Source organism: Herpailurus yagouaroundi, unplaced genomic scaffold (assembly GCF_014898765.1).
Source record: "Herpailurus yagouaroundi ecotype Mexico unplaced genomic scaffold, PumYag 203, whole genome shotgun sequence".
NCBI classification, from domain to species: Eukaryota; Metazoa; Chordata; class Mammalia; order Carnivora; family Felidae; genus Herpailurus; species Herpailurus yagouaroundi.
In genome coordinates, this window is record NW_024412434.1 from 21,510,508 (window position 1) to 21,534,391 (window position 23,884).

At 47.1% G+C, this 23,884-nt stretch overlaps 1 protein-coding gene across 9 annotated transcripts in view; it reads left to right on the forward strand.

Moving 5' to 3' along the window:
- FRMD4A (FERM domain containing 4A) overlaps positions 1-23,884 on the forward strand; it is a 611,772-nt gene that overhangs the window by 416,592 nt on the left and 171,296 nt on the right. For all 9 annotated transcript variants that reach the window (XM_040451376.1, XM_040451380.1, XM_040451378.1 and 6 more), the window contains one exon: positions 8,001-8,066. In XM_040451376.1, the coding sequence (XP_040307310.1) occupies positions 8,001-8,066 (66 nt within the window). The remainder of the gene's footprint in view (positions 1-8,000; positions 8,067-23,884) is intronic.

The following is a 23,884-nucleotide window of genomic DNA, read 5'->3' on the forward strand; positions in this document are numbered from 1 at the left end:
TCCCTCCTCCCTCCTTCCTCCCTCCGTCCCTCCCTCCTTCCCTCCCTCCTTCCCTCCTCCCTCCTCCCTCCCTCCTTCTCCACAGCCCAGGGCTTCACTCTGGGTCAGAGTTCCTCTTCACCACGATCACCAAGCCCAGCAGTGGAGCTTCCTGTCTGCCCTTACTGCTTAACTGTCTGGGTCCACTTCCTCGTCTTCTAAACGTCAGACCCAGAGAACGTTAGTGCTTCCTGAGCCTCTGCCCTGCAGCACCACCTGGGGAGAATGGGCATGGCTTGTCCTGTAGGACTTGTGGCTCCATCACACGCGACGCTGGTCCTCTGGGTGGCAGAGTCCGGGTTAGCACCGTCTTCCCCAGAGCAGCGAGCGGCCCTGTGCTGCCCTCAAGCCCTAAGCGCACCCACAGCACCATGACTTGTTTTCCCGCGGAGAAAACCTCATTCCTTTTGCTGAAGGCAGAAGCAGGATCTGAGCACCTGTGGCCTTAAAACAGGCTTTACGGGGACGCCTGGGGCTCAGTCGGTTAAGTGTCTGACTTCGGCTCAGGTCATGATCTCACGGTTCATGAGTTCGAGCCCCACGTCAGTCTCTGTGCTGTCGACTTAGAGCCTGCTTCAGACCCTCTCTGCTCTCCTTCTGCCCCTGCCCCACTCGTGCTTGCTCTCTCTCTCAAAATAAATAAACGTTAAAGAAAAAAAAAGACTCTTAAAAAGCATGCTTTACAGATGTCCTCTGGTAAAGCATTGGACCAGCTTGTGCCCTCATCAAATGCAAACGTGTGGGAGGTTGAGCTTTGAAGAATGCAAGGCTAGTTCACTTTCATAATCCGTCGCATCACCATGTGAATTTGTAATAGAGCCCCTGGCTAATCACTTTCATCTGGGTTTTAGAGGTTACAACTGGATGCTGCAGCCAAGAGTCTCAAGGACACGCCGGTGTGTGTCTTTCTCTTCGGTCCACCTTGTGGTCAAGGCGGAGGTGAAACAGTTTGCCAGAGGACAGGGGGCAAAACAGGGACAAGGTCATTCTCTCTGAATCAGACTTCTGGTGTTTGTCACCTTGTCTTCTTCCACTGCTGTGTTATTTTAATATGATGTCACGTAAAGACAGAAAAGGTAGGTTTGAGATGGGGGAGAGGAGATTATGGATGATAAAGCTGGGCAAAATACCCTTAATCTTTAAAGATTATGGGCAGAGGCTCCCCAGGCCTGTTATGATATTATAATATTACATTATAATAATTAATTGTCTCTGGCATTTCCATGCTACAGGTTAAGTGTGAGCATCCGCAAATGTATGCATATTTTCCACAAATTTTAATTTGCCTGAAGTCCTTTCTGTCTGCGTGTTCGCGGTGAGCTGCATTTCTTGAGGCCGCCGTGAAAGTATCGCCTTCGTTCGTCTCTTGGAGGTGACAATGTTGGGATCGTTGAGATTTTGTGATCCTGTGACTTTCTGGCACCTGAGCCGGGTCGCTGGGGCTTCGTCAGTCCGAGAGGAAGCTCTCAGAAGAACGAGGGAGGGATGTGACGTGGGGAGCTGACCCCAAGAGCAGACGCTCCAACAGTGAGTTGTGCTGAGACATTGTAGTCATGTCTCTGGAATTTCCTTCTGAGCCACAGACGGGCCCAGGTCAAAGGGCGGATTGTGAGGTGTTGGGTAGCACACCCCCCCATGTGGCAGCCTTGGGATGCTCTGTGGTCTAACGGACCAGGCTAGGACAGGAGGCTTGTCTCTGTTGGGGCCTTGGCTTGCATGCTTTTGAAATCCGAATTTTCTACATGATGATAAAATTTTAAAGGATAGGATTTCAGGATTTTGGAGGGGGGAGGAGTATTGATAACTTTCCTAAATGAAGATGTTTTGGAAATGTGAATTCTTCACTTTATACAATCCTAGTGAGTCTTTAGTATTTCTTTTTTTTTTTTTTTAATGTTTATTCATTTTGAGAAAGAGCGAGACAGAGCATGAGCAGGGGAGAAGCAGAGAGTGAGGGAGACACAGAATCGGAAGCAGGCTCCAGGCTCCGAGCTGTCAGCACAGAGCCCGACACGGGGCTTGAACCCACGAACTGTGAGATCATGACCTGAGCCGAAGTCGGAGGCTTAACTGACTGAGCCACCCAAGCGCCCTGAGTCTTTAATATTTCTCATTTTATTGCCTGAGAAAGTCACGATCTCTAAAACGAATAGGAGTCGCAACACGATAACTTACTGGGCCCAGAGACCAACCAAGTGGGCGTGTGGAAGCAAGGTTCAAAGGTATTTTTGCCGGCTGTGAATGCTGCCTCCCCTCCCCTGTGCCCACCCTGCCCTCACCCCACTGCCGGGTGCCTCAGGATCACAGTCTCGCTATAAATGTGCCTCAGGAAATGTAATGGTCACACGTGCTAATGAAATGCTTATTTTTGAAAGCCACGTGCGTTTCCAAGCTCAGAATCAGTGACCCCTGTAACCGTTTGTACACCTGCATTAGGTTTCTATGAAAATGTCATAAACAGTGGAACTCGGGTTATCTCTTTAATTTTTTTTTTTAATGTTTATTTTTGAGACATTAAGAGAGCATGAGCGGGGGAGAGGTAGAGAAAGAGGGAGACTCAGAATCGGAAACAGGCTCCAGGCTCTGAGCGCTCAGCACAGAGCCCGACGCGGGGCTCGAACTCACAGACTGCGAGATCATGACCTCAGCCCAAGTCCGACGCTCAACCGACCGAGCCACCCAGGCGCCCCGAACTCGGGTTATTTCTTCAGAGCGCTTCCTCCGTTCGTGTGTACCATAGTGCATAAATTATTTGGCAAGGGACAAAAACAGGAGAGGGAGGAGGGAGAGCAGGAGGGAGTGAGAGGGAAAGGTGATGTGTAGAGAAAAGAGTCATAATGCGAAGCCTGGTAACTTCTGGTCGCCATTTTTTTTAATTCCACGTGCAGAGAGAGGATGTATCGGGTCGTTCGTCTTCAGTATTCCGACCCACCCGTGTGACCATTACAATTCTCATTTGTAAACTCATGTGATTCGATACGTTAAAAAACACAGGCAATCTAAAACCGATTCGTTGAGAAAGAAGCTTCTCAGGATCCATTTCCTCTGGCTGACCTCAAACACCGTGATTTTGTTTTTCTAGATAAAGTTTCTTGTTTTTACATTTGTTTTAACTGAAAAAAAAAAAAAAAAAGTCAGTCATATTTGGATGGTTTGGGAGGAAACTGCCCGTAAGCCTATTACCCTAGCACACCAACTATTTTTATGTTGGCCTCCCGATTCCTGTCCACACGCGCGATGATTTTATAGGCTGCCTTTAAACTACACATACTGTTTCATTTTCGGCTCTGCTCACCTAAGCCGGCGTCGTAAATGCACGTCTCTGTTTATGCACAGTCTTCCTGATTCCGTGTGTGTCTTAACCGCAGAGTTGGATCAACAGCGTGGACCCCGGCTTCCAAAGTCACGCTTTTCTATATATCCTTGAGCATCACGGTGCATTTGGCAGGCCTCTGCTTGGTGTAGAATTGTATTTGTGGCAAGACGATTTATGTTGGGGTAGCGGCCAGCTGACATCTACAAGAAGCCGTGTTCTCCGAAAGGATTTCCTCTGAGAGGGACGCCAAGGCTCCCAATTGTGTCTGAGCAGCTGAAAATGAAAACAAGCAAAGCACTATTATTTTACAATTGTTCAGTTTCAAAAGAAAACTTGAGTAGGCCTGGCAAGGCAGACAAAGCTGCAGATGTCCACTCTTTCTCGCACACGTCCAGGATGGTGAACCTTTTCTGAACTGAGGGGAGCAGGACGGGCCTGTCTTCCTTCAGTCCGTAACAACAAACCGTCCCCCTTTTGAGGAAAAAAAAAAAAAAAAAAAAAGCCCCATCAGTGCCATCAAAAGACAGGCATACTTTCAAAATGAAACCATGATGATTCAAAGTTGGGTTTCTGTTTGGACTCAGTTCTCTGGGCTGCGTTTCCCCCTCCTGCCCCTACCGCCCAGGGACATTTTGCCTTCCCAAAGGGAGGCAGCGTGTAAATTCCCTGGTAACACAGGGTGCTTGGTCATAAATTCCCCAGGCCTGAAAATGGAGGCTCTTTGGAAGAGAAGAATGAATTTGGAAAAACTCAGTAGAGCGTCACCTCTCCAGGGGTAGTTAATTCCTTCAACTGCTGAGCACATAAGGGGAGATTCTTTAGCGGAATGAGGATTTTATCTTTCAGATGAAAATGAAAGCCGCACAGTAAAACTTTTATGTGCGGGTGTGAGCTCAGTGTCACGTCACGCTTTGCGTGCTTCGAAATAATTCTGAGAAAATGATATACGGCCTCTTTGGTGTTGCAATTAAACCTTCATTTGAGGGGAGCCTGGGTGGCTCAGTCAGGTGAGCATCTGAGTCTTGATTTCTTTTCAGGTCACGATCCCAGGGTTGTGGGATCAAGCCCCTCGTGGGGCTCCGTGCTGTGCGTGGAGCCTACTGAAGATTCTCCCCCTCCCTTTCCCTTTGCACCTCTCCCATGCTTGTGCTTTCTCTCTCTCTCTAAAAAACAAGAAAGAAAACAAACAAAAAAAACACACCTTTATTTGATATCTTGGCGATTCCAATTTCCCTTTGTTTGTATCAGTTTTGTTGAAATGTGGATAAGTAAGTCAAGAACGTGTTTATGTCCTTAGCTTTTATGATAAAACAAAGCTCCAAACGTTGTGTTTTAGGGACACCTGGCTAGCTCAGTTGGCTGAGCATCTGACTCTTGGTTTCAGCTCAAGTCATGATCTCACTGTTTATGAGTTCGAGCCCCCACATCGGGCTCGGTGTTGACAGCAAGGGGCCTGCTTGGGATTCTCTGTCTCCCTAACCCTCTGCCCCTCCCCTGCTCTCTTTCTCTCTCTGAAAAATAAATAACCATTAAAAACACACTGTGTTCTGAAGGTTCTATAGGGACAGGCAGGTTTCCTTTATAAAAATTCTTCTGTGTCCCCCACCCTTCAGAGAATTTTCTGAAGCCTATAATGTCTTTAAAGGAATTTCAAAATAATGTGCTGGATGGTTGTGCACTTTTTCTTCCTTGAACCACCTCTGTGTTAACCTTGGGTTCTTTCTATTAAGAACTGAATTGCTGGGACTTTGTACCTTTGACGTTTGGACCCACTTCACCAATTCCCCCCAACCTCCTGACACCCCTCGCCCCCAGCTCTACAACTACCAGTAGGTTCTCTGTGTTCATGAATTTGTTTCTTTTTTTGTTTGTTTGTGTAAATTCCAAATATAAGTGAGGTCATTTGTCTTTCTCTGACTTATTTCACTTAGCCTGATGCCCTCAATGTCCATCCGTATTGTCACAAATGGCAAGATTTCCTTCTTTCTTCTAGCTGAACGATACTCTGCTGAATATACGTACCACGTGTTCTTTATCCATTTATCCACCAGTGGACACGTAGGTTGCTTCTGTGCCTTCTCTGCTGTAAATAATGATGCGGGGAAAAGGGGGATACATTTATCTTCTCGAATTCGTGTTCTCATCTTCTCTGGATAAATACCCAGAAGTGGGATGACTGTATCGTGGGGTAGTTCTATTTTTAATTTTTTGAGGAACCTCCGTACCGTTTTCCACAGGGGCTGCACCAGCCTGCGTTCCCACCAGCCATCCACGAAGGTTCCCTCTTCTCTACATCGTCATCAACACTTGTTGTTTCTTGTCTTTTTGATACTAGTCACTCTAACAGGTGTGAGGGGTATCTCACTGTGGTTGTGATTTGTATTTCCCTGACGATGAGTGATGTTGGGCATCTTACCATGTGTCTGCTGGCCATGTGTAGGTCTTCTTTGGAAAAATGCCCCTTCAGACCGTCTGCCCATTTTCTAATAGGATTGTTTGCAGTTTTGCTGCTGAGTCCAAAGAGTTCTTTATATATTAACACCTTGCCAGATATGTGACTGGCAAGTAATTGTCTTCCATTCAGCAGGTTGACTTTTCATGTGGTTGATGGTTTCCTTTGCCGGGCAAAGGCTTTTTATTATGATGTAGTCCCATTTGTCTATTTTTTGAAGCTAATGGGTTTTTTAAAATGAAGTCAGGCAGCTGGGATGCCTACTGTGTGCAGTTAGTGGTTTCTACTGGGATTGGAGCCCATTCTCCTTTTAAGGCGATTAACACCTAACATTAAGAGTTCCAAGAACGAATAAGGACTTTTCACAGAGCCACCTCATGCCCATAGCTGCCTGCTTTGGCTTTTATGTGCAAAATGACAAACCTCTGGACTGAAGTTCTCCTCCATTTGTACCGTCCTTTAACCTCTGTTGGAGTGCTTATGGGCGTGTGAAATTTCTCGTGATGATTTTTCTAAGAGCTGGGGACTGCTGAGTCACTACTGTAACTCCCATTCAAGAGACTTTATTTGGGCCCCATGCAGGCAGAGCCTGTTGTTTTGGTTAAGATCCCATAACTAAGGAAATCTGACTTGATGGTAGCTTGGTGGGTGAGGAAGTCACCCTCCCTCTGGCGAAGGAGACTCTTCTCATGGGAGTACAAACCAGTTTGGGACATGCTGATGGTTAGAGAATAATCCCTGTTGAACCAGAAGATTCTATCTCTCCCATCTTTCCTGGAGAAAGCACTCCTGAGAAGGGACCACGATAGCTGTGCAGGGAGATAAGGCCAGGCCTGCCCTTGGGTCTGCATGAAGCAGCTGCTCGCTGGGCAAAAAAGAAGGTGGCTTCAGCGGGGGCTGCGGAGTCATATACAAATACGAGGGCTTGGAAGGACCCTTCTGGGTCTTCTGGTCCAGACAGCGGTGTTGGAACTTGCTCTTACCCATTGTAACAGCCAGTAGGTACATTTCCAGGAATTCTGCATGCCAGGGGTAAAACATCGCCATTATTGACATTAAAGTATATAAATTTAGAGTCAAGTATGTTATATTAAAAACAAAGGTAATAAATACTCAAAGCCCGTCGCTAATGGATGGGAAATTTCCTGTTATTTGACCAGACTTCACTACCATCCGTGCTCCTGGAATTATTTAAGTCTATTGCGTGTGTGGGAAATACCATCCATGTTGTTGTGTGGACAGTAACTGGAGATCAGACACCGTGAAGATATCTGGAGTGCAGAGAGATAAGTTTTGGTTAGAGCGGTGGCCCGCTGACATCTAGAAGGAGCCTCAGTCTTCAAAGGATTTCCTTTGAGAGGGATGCCAGGGCTCTAGCAGATGCTACAAATTAAGGCTTCTTCCTTCCAGAAAGCCAGTTATTAAAGCTCTGGTGGCACTCCGTTGGTACCAGCCCAGTCGCTTTTGTATAGGAGACGGGGCTGCAGAGACGAATGGACCCGGGGGGCCAGGACCCGGCACGGGTCTCCTCTTGCTTGCCTGGATGCTCTTTCTGTTACAGGGCCGGTGGTGATAGTTGTGAAAGGCACAAGGGTCGGGGGTCAGGCTTAGCTGTGAGCATTTAACCTCCCACGTTCTTCTATCACAGGTGAAAGCAGTGTAGGGACTAGGGTACTAAACGATTATCCTGTGGAGAAAGAAGCTTCACAGACCTCAAAGGCAGTTGCGCGCGGGGTGGTCCTCTGCTCCCATGTGCTCGGTAAGGGGGACTGTCGGGGGGACAGGAGAGGTGGCAGAGACGGGATACTGAAATCTGCCCCTGATGCGTGGTGATAACAATTACTGAACGGAAGAATGATTAAAGCGCGGAACACTTCTCACCACCTGGTATCAGGTTATGAATGTATTTGCTAATTTATTTTATATCTCCCCCCTAAGAACGTAAGCTCCATGAGGGCAGGGACCTTGTCTTGGGTGCTCTTGGACACCCAGCTCCCAGGATAGTGCCTGGCACATAGAAAGTGCTCCCTGAGTGATTTTAAAGGAAGGAGGGAAGGAAGGAAGGAACCCCTCCTGCCACTTCTGCAAGATTGGCCCAGAGCGCTGTGCCTGGTGTGGTCCAGCATAGGGCGCCTGTTAACCATCTGTCAGGCTGTTAGACTCTCAGTGACCATCGTTTGTCTTTCTTCGTAGATGACGGAGGGCCGTCGATGTCAAGTACATCTTCTGGATGACAGGAAGCTGGAACTCTTAGTACAGGTAAGTGGCTCTTGGCCAACGTTCTGAACTTCTTCCGGGGCTGATGTGGTTCAGTCTCCGATTCAGCTGATGGGTGGGGGAATATGTAAACGGGTTTTATTTTAGTTTTTAACACAGTTTATTGTCACGTTAGCTAACACACAGCATGTACAGTGTGCTCTTGGCTTCGGGACGAGATTCCCGTGGTTTGTCGCTTATATGCGACACCCAGTGCTCATCGTAATGAGTGCCCTCCTCGATGCCCGTCACCCATTTGTTTTTTTGTTTTTTAAAAAAATTTTTTTTAACGTTTATTTATTTTTGAGACAGAGAGCGACAGAGCATGAACGGGGGAGGGTCAGAGAGAGGGAGACACAGAATCCGAAACAGGCTCCGGGCCCCCAGCTGTCAGCACAGAGCCCGACGCGGGGCTTGAACTCACGAACCGCGAGATCATGACCTGAGCCGAAGTCGGACGCTCAACCGACTGAGCCACCCAGGCGCCCCAGATGCCTGTCACCCATTTATAAACGGGTTTTAAATCGGTATCTCAGAGTGTCTGAGAGAGGGATGGCGCACCATGGTATTTTTGTGTGTGAGTGCTATTTTCGTTCGTTCTGTTTCTTTGTACACCACGCCTCAGGCATTCAAGGCCAGATGTATATCTGACCTCCTGTTGCACGTCTCTAGAAAAGGAAATTCCACAACTGCCATTAGCTGTTTGTACTTGAAGGAGTTCGCTGTAATATAACACAAATAAGTCTCGCGGCCGCTAAAACAGATTTGGTCGTCTTCCCTGCTCAGAGAGGGATAGGGAACCATTGGCTGTTTTCGAGTTAAGCTTTTGTAAGTGTTGGGGAAGAGGAGCATTCTCCTGGCTCTGTCTTCCCTCCAAGGGCCAAGTCACCTCCCTCCCGTGGGTCAACATCACATCACCCTGGAACATCTACGTGTCCCTTGACCCGCAGGAAATCAATCACTCCATCTCCAAACTGAGCACACATCAGGGTCCAAGAAGTCAGAGCAGTATTAGAATCAGAGACCCCGGTCTTGTTAAGCTTACTGTTGAAAAAAAAAAATCACTGTTTCACTGAGAACCCTAAAGACTCGTGAAGCTGCCCAACTTGATTTAAAGAACTTAACATCTGTTGTTCGACTCCCAACTTTTATCACTGTATGCACTCGACATTCTCAGATGTCTGTCTGTCAGACTCTCAGGCCAGTGCTCCTCATTACCCAGAACGTTTTGCCAAATAAGCTATAGTTCGTCAGTACATTGAAATGGTACCTGCATGCTCTTCCACTGCGGGAACTGGTTCTGTTGCAATGGAAGATTCACGTACAAATACCCTTACCTCATGCTCCCTCGTACGTGCCGCTTGGATTTGGAAATGTTCCGGTTGCTAACTTAAAGGAATTAATGCTTTAAAAAAAAATTTTTTTTTGATATTTATTTATTTTTGAGAGAAAGAGAGAGATAGAATGTGAGCAGGGGAGGGGCAGAGAGAGAGGGAGACACAGAATCCAAAGCAGGCTCCAGGCTCTGAGCTGTCAGCACAGAGCCCCATGCGGGACTTGAACCCGTGAACTATGAGATCATGACCTGAGCTGAAGTCGGACGCTTAACCGACTGAGCCACTCAGGTGCCCCTAATACCGTTTTTTTTTTTTTAACATTTATTCAATTTTGAGAGACTGAGACAGAGCGCGACTGGGGGAGGGGCAGAGAGAGGGAGACAGAATCCGAAGCAGGCTCCAGGCTCTGAGCTGTCAGCACAGAGCCTGACGCGGGGCTCGAACCCACAAGCTGTGAGATCATGACCTGAGCTGAAGTAGGACACTCAACCAACTGAGCCACTCCGATGCCCCAAGGAATTAATACTTTTAATTAGATTTAAATTATAAAGGCATTACAAACGCAATGTAGGAAACATAGAAAATAGGAAAAAGCTCATAATCACCGCACACTAATTCCCCTATTAGTCTCATTTCAGCAAATTCCTTTCCAGCATTTTTTGTAGTTCTATTTCTTGCAAGGTTGTCATCATAGTGTGTGTAGTTCTGTATATTTTATTTTTCCACCTAACGTCTTTCACTGGCATTTTCCAGGTTGCTAGAAGTTTTCATCTTTGTTAATATTAACAGAAATTCCAGAAATGGATATACCGTCATTATCTAACCGTTCACTCATTTGGGTACGTTTAAGGTTTTCTGTTTGTTTGTTTTATGGTTTTTCCGCTGTTACCGGCAAATGCCGTCATTAATTTAACCGTGTGTATAGAGCTGTCCCGTGTTTGGGATTATGTCCTAGGCTAGATTCCAAGATTTATGGCCTTATTAAGAGTCAGACTTGTGGTTTGGATGTGGGGGGTGAGGTGAGCCAGCATACAGGAAGTGTAAAGTGAGTTAGATCTCCTCCGTTAGCAAAATCACTAACGAAGTATTTGGAGCTTTCAACTGTTAAGAATCAGCATGAAGAATTTGTAGGGGAGTGGCCTTGTGTTTTTTAGATGCTTTTTTTTTTTTTTTTTTTAATCAGCGTTTAGAGGTGTGGAAAACAGCCACTGTCTGAAACAGGAAATGAGGCCTCAAGTGGCAGTGAAGTTATGATCTGTTGGCCAGCCTGCCCTGGGAGGATGTAAACCAGGGCACTGGAAGTGAACTTGAGTCACAGAAAAGATATTTAGTTACTGCTGTGCACAGTTTAGGAAGGGCCATCCTGAGCCCTTCACAATCCAGATGGTGAGAAGTTACACTCTGCCCGTCCCCTTGGGAACACACGTCACATGTTAACTTCCTCTTGCTAGAACTCTCCCTCCCACGCCCGCACCCCTGTGCCCTGCTGGTTTCTGTTAAGCCTCCAGTTCATGGCTTAGAAGATACTTTTCCCCCAACCTCTTGGCCCTACCCCCTGCCGCCCCCCAAGTCTTGTTCTTGGCTGTGTCTCCTCCCCTGTGGGTCCCCTCTTCGAGCACTGCCACAGTTCAGTGTCACAGCTCGCGGTCATTGCCTGTTTACTCTGTTGCCCAGAGCCGCCCACAGTTTGAGGGCTGAGTCCGTGTCAAGATCGCTGTGTATCCCCAGCACCCGGCAGAAATGCCACTGAACAGATCCTTGTGGAATGAAAGAATGGGCTAATCCTAAAATGCCCTGGTATTATTTCCCCAAAGGACTTTTTGGCATGGAACCAATGGCTTGGCAGAGGATTTAGTTTAGCACACACACACAAAACTATACATAAAAAAAAAAAAAAGGAAGTGGGCAAACACCAAGTTAAATATGACTTTTCTTTCTCTTCCACAAAGTTCTCTTGCTCAGGGTTATGTTCTTTTGACAAAATCCTTTCTAAAGGGAGTCCCATATTGTTGAGCTTGTTTGGACCCACGCTAAGTTTTTGGTAGAATAAAACGCTTGGATCCCATAATTCTCTTTTTGATATTGCTAACTCCACAGAGTGACGTCCTTGCAGATTCCTTTATACTCAGTCACCCAAGTACATTGAGGGCCGAAGGGTTTGGTGTTGTTGGTTTGAAGACCAGTTTCAGAGTGTTTGTGACAAGGCTCAGATGAGGAAATGGCCCTTCTCAGTCTTGTGACCTGGAGTTGCGGAGCTGGGGAGGGGCGAGTGTTGCCGACGACGTGTACCCTCCAGGGTCTGTTAGATGGAGAGGCAGGTGTGGGGGAAACGTTTATCCCCCACGGGGAAGCATGTGCAGGTTTACACAAGAGCGGCTGGTCGAATAAAATCCGTAGGTAGCGGCAGAGATGGGAGGTCTGGCTTTTCAGCCGCTGTTAGAGTTAGAGACGCACGAAGGCTACATCTCACACAACTTTGACGGCTCGAGAGAAGCATTAAACGACGTGGAACCAACAACAAACAAGACCTGCCTCCGACCAGAAGGATTCTGATAACCGGGCACCCTCACAGGTCATTTCCTGCAGCGGTATGGACCTGGCCCCTGTGACGATAGCATTTCCCTTCTTTGGGTTATAACAAAATGGCCATAATCCCAACATTTAATGCTTTTTCTAAAGCCCTTTTGGGGGGCGCCTGGGTGGCTCAGTCGGTTGAGCGTCCGACTTCGGCTCAGGTCATGATCTCACAGTCTGTGAGTTCCAGCCCCACGTCGGGCTCTGTGCTGATGGCTCGGAGCCTGGAGCCTGCTTCAGATTCTGTGTCTCCCTCTCTCTCTGCCCCTCCCCCGTTCATGCTTTGTCTCTGTCTCAAAAATAAATAAAACGTTAAAAATAAATGAATAAAAAAAATAAAGCCCTTTTGGGATTACTGAGCAGAATCTGTGCTGCCAAATCCCTGATTGCCCTGAGTAAATCCCTCAGTACCCGTACAGGCGAAAGGGCAAAGGTCCGGAGTGCACACGCTAGGATTTAATGTTTGAAAGGTGCATCTTGAAATCCACGGCCAGCAGCCCCCACAGCATTACCGTGTGACTCCGTAAGTCCTTAAATTCCACTTAAGGACAGCCGGAACGATGATGTGGGCTTTCAAGAGACAAAGCCAAGCCTCCAACCTTGGTCGTCGTTGTGTGACAGGTTTCCAGCCAGATCACCCTCCCATCCAACCTGGAGACCCTGTCATTTGCTCTGTCAGCCAAAATTGTTTCAACCAGTTAGAAATGTAGTCGGAAAAGCCTGCGTCAGAATGAGGGAGGCCGCCCTCAAGTATGTCTATCAGCCTCTTCCTGATCCTTCTGTGGCCAGATAAGAGGGCGTCACGAGTGTTTTGCATTAAAGTAACATTCTCAAATCCCATCTCCAGGTGGTTATTCCTTTAAAATTACTTTCTTCATTTTTTTATTCTGCCTAGGGAGGGGAGCATTTTGAAAGCAAAGAAAGAGACCTGTGCTTTAGCCTTAGCGAGAATCATTTAAATAAGACCCAGGAGAATTTCCTGACAGTGAGGGTCAATAGTTGGGGGACTGGAAGCGGTTAATAAGGAAGATTCCGGATTCTTTCTCTTGGTTTCTTAAAAATAGAATAGATTTTCACTAGATTGGAATGGCTGAGGTGTGGCCGTGCCTTATTAGGTTCTCCTGAGGCTTAGGACATGACGCGGCCGCCTGTCCTACAGGAAGGCAGGCCGGGACAAGAACATGTGCCTCGTACTTGTCTCTGGGCTGTGCCCGGCTCTGTAGACGAGTCGAAGTTATGCTCTGTTGGCTGCAGTTCTTCCCTCGGATGGTAGAGCTTTACGAATCGGATTCCTCTCCAGCCCCACGACCCTGCCGCCGTGAACCCCTCTTTGTGTTCTGTTCAGGAAGCTGCCCCGGGATGTCGGGCAGCATTCCAGGATTGCCGTGTCTCTCCCTCTGACCCAGTCTCTCAGGAGCCTTGGGCGGCACTTTGCTGACCATCCACTTCTGTTAAAATAGAGGAACAGAGTGTCCTGTGACTCTGAGAAGTGGAGCCCGTTGTTGTTTTTCTTTTTTTGTTTTTTTTTTTTTTCCAGGAGAATGAAAGATAGTAGCTGGGTTCTGGTTGTACATTACACGGTGTCCCCAGTTCTGAGAAAGCTGGTGGGACAGAAACATCAGGAAGGATCTAAAGCTGTACTGTGTAGTGAAATGGCAGTGTTCAAAATGTGGGCGGCCCAAACCGAGATGTGGTATAAAATACACACCAGATTTGGAAGGCTTCGTGTGGAAACCAAAGGAAAAAAGTGAAAAAATCGTGTTAATGATTTTTATATTGATGATTCCATGTTGAAAATGAACTATTTGGGGGGCGCCTGGGTGGCTCATTCGGTGAAGCATCTGACTTCAGCTCAAGTCACGATCTCACGGTTCACGGGTTTGAGCCCCGCGTCAGGCTCTGTGCTGACAGCTCAGAGCCTGGAGCCTGCTTCAGATTCTGTGTCTCCCTCTCTCTCTGCCCCTCCCCCACTTGCTCTCTCTCTCAAAAATAAATAAACATTAAAAAAAAGTGAACTACTTGGGGGTATCTTAATTAGGTTAGAGAAAATATGTAATTAAAGTTAATCAAACCTTGTTTAATAGGACTCCTAAAAAAATCTTATTTCATACTGGCTTCACATTTGTGGCTGACATGGTATTTCTGTTGGACAGGGTACCGCTAAAGGATAGAGAGAAGATCATTAGAGAGAAGATTGTGGGCACAATCAAATTGTTTAGGGCTGCCCAGATTTCATACTGGATGTCCTCCCCAGGAATGAGCACATTTTACAGTTCCTTTTGGGGTATCACTGGGGCACATCTCATTTAATTTTTATATTGACTGTGTATTGATTTTTTTAATGTTTATTTTCGAGAGAGAGAGATAGAGTGTCAGTGGGGGAGGGGCAGAGAGAGAGGGAGACATCGGGCTCGAACTCACGAACGGCGAGATCACGACCTGAGCTGAAGTCAGACGCTCAACCGACCAAGCCACCCAGGCGCCCCTACGCTGACTGTGTGAAGCCGGCACTAACTCAGCTAATAAGGAAAGAGAAATTCAGGAAGGTTAATTAATTCGCTTGAGGTCATGTAGTCATGCATACAGCTTGAGCACAGCTCTTCTGATGCTACATCCTGTTTTCATTTCATTGCGCTGTGAGAAGTCTACATAATACAGACCTGGGACACGGTATAGTTCACCTGTAACGTGGCCGCTATGCTGGCCCCCAGCACCGGCATCAGAAACAACTGGAATTATCGCTTCTCGGCCTTTTGCCTAAGATCAAGTGTAGAAACAACTAGAATTAAAGGCTTCAGCCCCCATCCCAAGTCTAGAACCGAAGATGGGCTTCCCCGGGTCGTTTCATTTTTGTGAGCTAAGTTCCTAGTCTGTCTGGTGGAGATCTGAGCGTGTGACACATGTAGTCCAGGATTTCCACATCAGGCATCAGCCTCGGGGTATCAGGTGTGGAAGGGACAAGCAGCAGTGGATTAAACCTTCTCATCATTTTTCTCCTGACAAGTCACGCTGGTGATATTCCCGCTTAGAAGTTGAGTAAGTTAATATGGGCCCTGAGTAAAGCAGCATAGAGGGTAAAGGAAATTTCCCGGCCTATAATGAGCTTAAAAAAAAAAAAAAAACCATACAACGTCTGGTACCCTACTAGTGCTGCAAAGAACAGACAAACAGACTTGGGTTCTCTACGTGTGTGCACACCCCCACGTACACACCCTCACACTGCATTCTCAGCTCCGTCTGTGGTTAAGGAGGTTCTTCTGTTAAAAAAAAAAAAATGCAAGGGACGGTTTTCTACCAAGCAAACCAGGAATTCCCCCAAAGCACATGTTGCCAAGAGAAGGGAGAAAAAATAGAGAGTTGAATCCATATCTGCTCAGCTGAGAAGGGTGGTCCGATTTGCTTGCTGGCCCGTGCACTGAAGCATGAAGCGGCATGCCATCTGCTCCTGTCTGGGCCGAATTCACCAGGAGGTATGGTCTCAGCCAGGAGTGGGAAGCCATGTGCAGGAGCTGCAAGCCGACTGAGGGCCTCAGTGTTAGAAACCTTCTGTCCGGGACCTCCCAGACCACCAGGCCACCTCAAAAAAAAAAAAAAAAAGCCAGAAGGGTGTCGATCAGCACAGCTTTGGCTGACCTCACACTTCACCACGATTGCCATCCTCATTTATTAGTCTCGTCTTTGCAGAACGGGGTACTCTACCAAATGAGCCAAACAGATGTGTTTCCAGCCCCCAGGGGGTGGCTGGTAATAGGTAACATTTTAAAGGCACATGATGAAGCAAACTGATGTTAAGGTATAGACGAGAGGCAGAGACCGCAAGGCTGAGTCCGCACGTAATCAGAAGTTCATTTCATTGCACGGAGGAAGAAATAGTCCGTAAAACATACCCTTGGGGGACACACCCAGCTAAGAGTCTCCCTCTGGGCAATAACTGAGAAACTGGTGAGCTGGGCTCCGGTTGAGAACAAAAGAGAATCTCCCGTCTCCCTGAGGGGCAGTGATGGAGGGAGGAGTGTCGGGATCGGGCAGATTGATGCAATCATCTGGGGACCCCGCCCCCAACACACAGGCGCACGCGGCTCCTGGACCAGACAGCTCAGCCAGGCACAGGGTAAGAAGAGGTCGTCTGGGGCTGTCGGGGTCCAGGCTCTGGTTGCCAGGCAACAACCCCTTTGCTCCCCTCCCCCACTTCCTCCAACACCCCCACCCCCATTCTCCCTTGATGCTAATTTCAACCAGTTTTAAAAAGTGTTCACGGGAACCGTTTGAAATGGCCGATTTGGGGCCGACTTTGTTCTACACAAAGGACAGTTTCCTGTGGCTCACCCCAAATGGGATGGAGAATAAGGAAAGGGAGAGGAAGGCAGTGCTTCTCCATGCCTTCCAGGAATGACCCTCCAGAAAGTTGATTTCATGTTTTTGCTTTGGTGTCACTGCCGAGTTATTTTCTTTGTTTTCCTCGATCCCTTTACAAAATCATTTTCCACGTATTCTGCAAAGTAGCAGAATGGAGTGTAGCAGTTGGAGTATAGGCAGATAAGGAACCTCAGGAGATAGCTTGTCCACCCTGGGCTCCTAGTTTTGCCTCTCGGCTCCCAGGGATAAGAAGGGTGCGGCGGAAGTTGGGGGGTGGATTGAAACAAACTTACCACACAACACTGCTCAGCAAAATGGGAGTGGTTTTGTTTGCAGGGGGCGGGGAAGACACACATAAAAACACGCATATGTGCACACACCCCTCAGAACTGTGGCACCAACGAGAAAACCGGCCATCTGGAAGCGATGGCGTCACAGGAATCTGGGAATTAGCAAATCTGGGTGTTTTTTGTTTTTCATCCATAACTCACAGATTGGTGTTTGGCACATTGCTCAGTTCAAATACTTGCTCATTTGGTAAACCTCAGTTGTTCATCTGCTACTGTGCTGTGGAGATCCGAGCGCCTCCCCTTGGGGCACGAGGTCAAGTCTAGAGGCAAGACATTATTCAGGCCGTAGGACTTTTTACAAACCCGGGGTTGGGGGTTCCTCTTCCCGAAAGGGGCTACCTCCTGTACTGGGGACAGCCACCTCCTGGTGCACCTGTACCAGCCGCACCCTGTCCTCCCTCGTTAAGGAGCCCAGATCTGCTCTTTCTGGTGGCTCAAAAGCCATCCTTTCATTCTGTTTGAATTCCTCTGTTGGCCCCTGCCAGCCTTCCATAATCGGACGTGTCCTTCCTACAAGGGCAGTATATTAAAGCCGTGGACAGTGCGGTTCTGCCCCTCGCTGCCCCCTCTCTGGGTGTGCCCTAGGGGGTCATAGTTGCGAGTCTCTGCCCAGCAGAGCGGGCATCCTGAATTTTACAATTGTGTGGAATTAGAACCATGGGTGTAGACAGAAGCAACCACATGACCCCACAGTAGTCCTTAAAACCGGTGGTTCGCAAACGTCTCTTACTTGCAGAATCCCCCGTCCAGTCCATATAGGTGGAGAAGTTCTGGATCCCACCTGCTGTCCATCATCTCTTATAGTGACTGACCCAAGGGGTGTTCATAGACCCTTCAGGGCTTGGAAATCACTCTTCTAGGTAGAAAGCAGATGACGGAAAATAGAACTCTTCTTTGGGCTTTATGCAAATGAATGCATTCCTGAACAGTTAAGTGTAAATCAAATTTTAATTACATAAACATCTTTCGAATGCTAGGAGAAACTTCATAGCTTAGTGATTAATCATCACATTAGCTAGTTGAGCACTTTCTTTCTATACCAGACTCTGTTCTCAGTGCTTTATGTATGCTGGGTCATCAGCTCGTAGTCCCCTTCACGACTCAAGGAGGAGGGTGACTGTCACCGTTCTCATTTTGCAGATGAAGAAATGGAGGCACAGAGAAGTTAAGTAACTTGTTCAAAGTGGCACAGCTAGTGAACGGTAGAGATCTGACTCAAAGTCAGGCCCTATGACTCCAAGGAAGAGCCGGTTCGGTGCTTTGGGAGCACAGGCTTTGGAGCCGGACGGCCTGGCTTCACATCCTGACCAAAATTCAAGCTCGGCCCAGGCCGTGAGGTTCCTGACTCCACATCTCAGGAGCTCCATAACCTTGGCCAATTGCACAACCTCTGTGAACTTCGGTTTCTTTATCTGTGACCTGGGAAGGATAATGGCCTTCAGTCTTCCTGCTGTAAGGGGATCTGTAAATTGATCCTGTTGGTATCATAGCGTTGTGGTTGGGAATCAAAGATTAGAACATGTAAAAATGCTTAGAAGACTTCCTGGCACCTCATAGGCACTGTGTGAGCCTGGCAACAGGTGCCCAGGCTAGACCACTTAGTCGCTATGGTAACCTGGACAAGCCACGTGCCTCTGCTAGCTCATCGGTAAAATGGGAACATTGACCTCCTCAGCCTTTTGGGGAAAAGCTGCGGAATTTCCTGTGTTGGTATTCCTAATACTTTGGTGTTCATTACGACTCTGTGCAGGGCTCTGTGGTGTATTTGTAGTGTTCAGTGCAAGTTTACGTGACCGCGATGGGTTGACCGTCTATCCGATGTCTTAAGTGCTCCATCTTCCAGGCTCCCCTGCACACCATCCCCTGATGTTTTCATAAACACTGGTTAGCAGTGTTGATCCTTCCAATGTCACACGTAACTCACGACAAGGTCAGATGAGAGCAGGCAGGATGTATATGGACGTGCATTCATGCAGAGTACAGATAACCATCTAGCTCCGTGAATTCGGTTTGGACCTCCGATTATGTCAAAGCATGCTAATCACTTACCATTCTTGGACAGAAGACAGAAAAAAATGTTTCTGATGGTTGCAGCCCAGTATCGTAGAAGTGACCCTATCCTTAGAGCTTTACTCATCCAGATGGATCATATTGGCTGTGATATGTGGGAAGGTAAAACCAGAGGGCAAATCCTTTCCTTTGTAAACAAGTTAGTGATTGGTTTCCCAGCGCATTACTCACGAACTCAGCTACTCACAAGTTCCCATATTAATTCTTGCTTCCCCGTTAGGGGTTGTATCCTTTACAGAGATTGTGGCCTGCTAGCCAGATTTTGGAGTGCACAGTGAGATGGATGCTTTGGGGCATTTAGATGTATTCGGGGCGACTCTGTGAGGCTCAGAAGAACACATCCCCTCCCCACTGCTGGATCCGAGCAGTCTTTGATGATACTTGGGCGAACCTTATGGCTCCGGAAATGCCTGACTGTCAGTTCAAAACGGGTCAGCATTTTCTTCTTTAAGGGAAGAAGATTTCAAAATCCCAGGCAGAGTCCTTTGAGGGAGGCAATAGATCAGGACAATGATTCTTTCAATTTTAAATTGTTGATAGAGCCTAAGATATATTACAACATTAAAGTGAGCCATGTGTCGGTATTATAAAAATCTTTTGTTAGCCTTCCTTTACTGTAGCCTTCCTTCCTTACAATAGCGTTTGTGATTTATAAAATAACAGAAAATACCATTGCATTTATACAAAGGTATGTTAGAACTGCCCGGATCCTGCGGATTACCTCGATTTTCCATATCATTTCACCACATGTCTGCAAGAGCCAGAGAGATATGGGGAAACCACTGCCTTCTCACCTGTCTTTTTTTTTTAACGTTTATTTATTTTGAGAGAGAGAGAGGGAGAGAGAGAGAAGAGGCACAAGCGGGGGAGAGGCAGGGAGAGAGGGTGAGCGAATCCCAAGCAGGCTCCACACCGTCAGCACAGAGTCCAATGCACGGTCTGGACTCATACTCACGAACCCTGAGATCACGACCTGAGCCAAAACCAAGAATCTGATGCTCAACCCAATGAGCCACCCAGGCGCCCCATCACCCCCCTTTTGATGATTAATAAAACGGTATCTGTACTAGTGAACACTGTCATATCAGAATGCCTTCAGCATTCGGTTGGCTCTGTCAGATACATATGCACCTACACACTTGCGTGTGCACACACACTCACAGTGTGTAAATATTAGGGAATAGCACTGCCCTGTAACCCTGGGTCAGCAGCAGTGTCCTCTCCAAGTGTCTCTAAGCATGAAGAGGGGCGCCTGGATGGCTCAGTCAGTTAAGGGTTCAACTTCGGCTCAGGTCATGATCTCGCGGTTCGTGAGTTTGAGCCCCGCGTCGGGCTCTGTGCTGACAGCTCAGAGCCTGGAGCCTGCTTCCGATTCTGTGTCTCCCTCTCTCTCTGCCCCTCCCCTGCTCATGCTCTGGCTCTCAAAAATAAATAAACATTAAAAAAAAAAAAAAGCATGAAGAAAAGTCCTAATCCTCCCATTCATCTTCACTTTGGGTGAGTGCAGTAAAGTTAAATGCAGTCACCTCTGGGGAAAATCTGCAGGCTCCTTGATTTGCGTCCCGCCCAGCCATGGTTACACGGGTCACAGACTGGCTGCCGCATCTTTAGACAACAGTGTTGGAAAGCAGGAAAGGGTGTTGCTTTCTCATTAACTCTCTTTCTCACCAGGGAAGAACCTTCCCAGATGGCCTTCCCTGTCCCTCACTTCCGTGTTTCACCCCAGACCACAGTTGGTTCATTCTGCCGCCTGGACCAGTCACTGATGGCAGGGGTAGGATTCATGTGATTGGCTTAATTAACTCAGGGACTCTCCCAGTGTGGTCCCAGATTGGCAGCATCAGCATCCATCAAGAACATGTTAGAAAGACAACTTCTCAGGCTCCACCGCGAACAGAGCCAGAATCTGATCCACTGTGGTCAGCCCCTGGAGCTTTCCCAGCACACTGCATTTTAAGGCAGTATTTTTTTCTTTTTTAGTTTTTTTTTTTTTTTTAACATTTATTCATTTTGGAGAGACAGAGACAGAGCACAAGGTGGGGAGGGGCACAGGCAGAAAGGGAGACACAGGATCTGAAGCCAAGTTCCAGGCTCTGAGCCGTCAGCACAGAGCCTGACGCGGGGCTCCAACTCACGAACCGCGGGATCGTGACCTGAGCCGAAGTCAGATGCTGAACCGACTGAGCCACTCACGTGCCCCTGAGGCAGTAATATTGAGACTCATTTTTCTGGAGCTTTCCTCTGTGGCTCACAGCTAGGGCCCCTGTGATGCAGTAGCCCCCTGACTTTGGCATTTAAGGGATCAGAAACTTTAAAGATAAAGGAAAAGTAGGGCTGGAAGGTTGTTTTTTTTTTTGCCAAATAAGGGTATTAAAAAATATCACACACTGCTTTTACCTTCACTGGTATATATAAACACACACACACACACACACACACACACACACACACCAAAAAGAATGGGAGGGGCACCTGGGTGGCTCAGTTGGTTAAGCGTCCGACTTCGGCTCAGGTCATGATCTCACAGTCTGTGAGTTCGAGCCCTGCGTCGGGCTCTGTGCTGACAGCTCAGAGCCTGAAGCCTGTTTCAGATTCTGTGTCTCCCTCTCTCTGACCCTCCCCGTTCATGCTCTGTCTCTCTCTGTCTCAAAAATAAATAAACGTTTAAAAAAAAAAAAAAAAGAAAGGGAAAGCAGGATGTAAAAAAGCAGTCTTTTAGATAGGATACATTAGAATTTATGAAAAGTTTACATGTATGAATCTTATGTTTTGTGTTGTACCACTGACTTATGGACAGGATGTACAGGGGCTTAGGAGGCAACGATGTGATAAAGCTCATACTTTGGATAAAATCAGATCCAGGTTGAAATCCTGGCTCTCTTTTCTCATATGGATGGTATGTGGCCTTGGAAAATATTTACCTGTATCAATTCAGCTTTCTCATTGCTAAAATGGGAATTATAGTAACTACCTAGCAGGACTGTGATGAGAAATGCGGATAATAGCAAGTACCCTCGTCATGGGTGCTCCATAAGTGGTGGCTGCTTTCGTCGGAAAGTTGACCAATGTTGAACAGAGGAACAAATGAATGAATAGCTATCAAATTAAAACTTCTCCTTTCTTCCATTTTTGGCCTCTGTCCTCACTTACTTGTGACCGAAGGAACAACCAAATTATTTTTCAGTGAATCCAATGGTATTGAACTAGCTGATACTCAGAAAAAGAGGAGGAACATAGGAATGAGGGATAGGCTCACTGAGGATTCTTCTTGAGGTAGTTATTTGAATTCCTGAAATTCAGCCGACCTTTGGGTTCATTGCCCATTGGCCTCCAAACACCCCTGTCTACACATGTTCAACTGCACAATGGTAGCCAAAGCCTTTGGTTGTGAAATCGCAAGGCGACACAGCACCACATGCCAAGGGAATGGATATGAGTGGATGGGGTGCAGCTTTAGCACAGACCGCACATTCCCAACGAGATGCCCTCTCTCCAGGGGCCAGCTGCAAGTTCAAGGATCCCCACGCTCCCTGCACTTCTGACCAGCTGGCTGCAAGTTTGGGAGTTCTCATGACCCCCCCCCCCAGTTTGATAATTCACTAGACTGACTCACAAAACTCAGGAAAGCATGATCGTTATGGTTATGCAGTTTTGGCATAAAGAGTACAAACCCAGACCCACCACTGAGGAGACACGAAGGGTGAGTGAGGTCTGGAAGGGTCCCAAATGCACAGCATCCATGCTCTCTCCCCATGGATGCACCACCCTCCTGGCACATCGATGTGCTTACCAACCAGGAAGCTCCACTGAACCTCAATATACAGAGTTTTAAATTAGGGTTTCATTACTAGGCATTTTTTTTTTTTACTGAAATATACTTGGCATACAACACTGTGTAAGTCTAAGGTATACAAGGCATTGATTTGATAGACTTACATAATTGCAGTACGATGACCACTGTAGTGTTACCTAACACCTCTGTCACATCACAGACTTACCATGTCCTTTTTGTGTGTCTGATGAGAATATTTAGGGTCCACGCACTTAGCAGTAGATTTTTGAAGCATATGATACAATATTATTTACTCTAGTCATCATGCTGTATATTAGATGCCCAGAACTTACTCATCTTCTGGTTGTAAGTTGTTATCTTTTTTTTTTTTTTTAATTTTTTTTTTCAACGTTTTTTTTATTTATTTTTGGGACAGAGAGAGACAGAGCATGAACGGGGGAGGGGCAGAGAGAGAGGGAGACACAGAATCGGAAACAGGCTCCAGGCTCCGAGCCATCAGCCCAGAGGCTGACGCGGGGCTCGAACTCACGGACCGCGAGATCGTGACCTGGCTGTAGTCGGACGCTTAACCGACTGCGCCACCCAGGCGCCCCTGTAAGTTGTTATCTTTTAACAACATCTTCCCCAGGACCCCTACTCTGCAGCTTCTGTTAACCACTATTCTACTGTCTGTTTCTCTGAATTTGGCTTCTTTTAGACTCTCCATGAAAGTGAGAACATACAATATTTGTCTTTGTCTGGCTTTTCTTACTTAGCATACTGCCCTCAAGATCTACCCACACTATTGCAAATGGCCGGATTTCCTACTTACTCACAACTGAGTCCTATTTTATTGCATATATAAGCATCTTCTTTATCCTTTCATCCATTGACCAACACTTAGGTTGTTTCCATGTCTTAGTTATTGTGAATACTGCTGTCATAAACATGGTAGTGCAGATACTTCTTTAATACCGTGTTTTCATTTCCTATGGGTATGTACTCAGGAATGGGATTGCTGGATTAGACAGGAGTTCAATTTTTAATTTTTGGAGGCACCTCCATGCTTTTTTCCACAGTGGCTTTACGGTCCCACCAACAGTTACATAAACATAGTTGGCTGAATCACTGGCCTTGTGATTGAACCCAGTCTCTAGGGGGTGACTAGCCCCAGTCTGAGTCATCTCACTAGCATAAAGTCAGGTGTGATCCAGGGGCTTGTGAATATCAAAGACACTCCCATTACTGGGGGAAATTCCAAGGATATAGAGTCTACCTCCCAGGAATCAGGAATAAAGTAGTTAACACAGCCGGCATCCACAATCTGAAGGCTTGTTCTGAGACCGTCGAAACAAGACATAG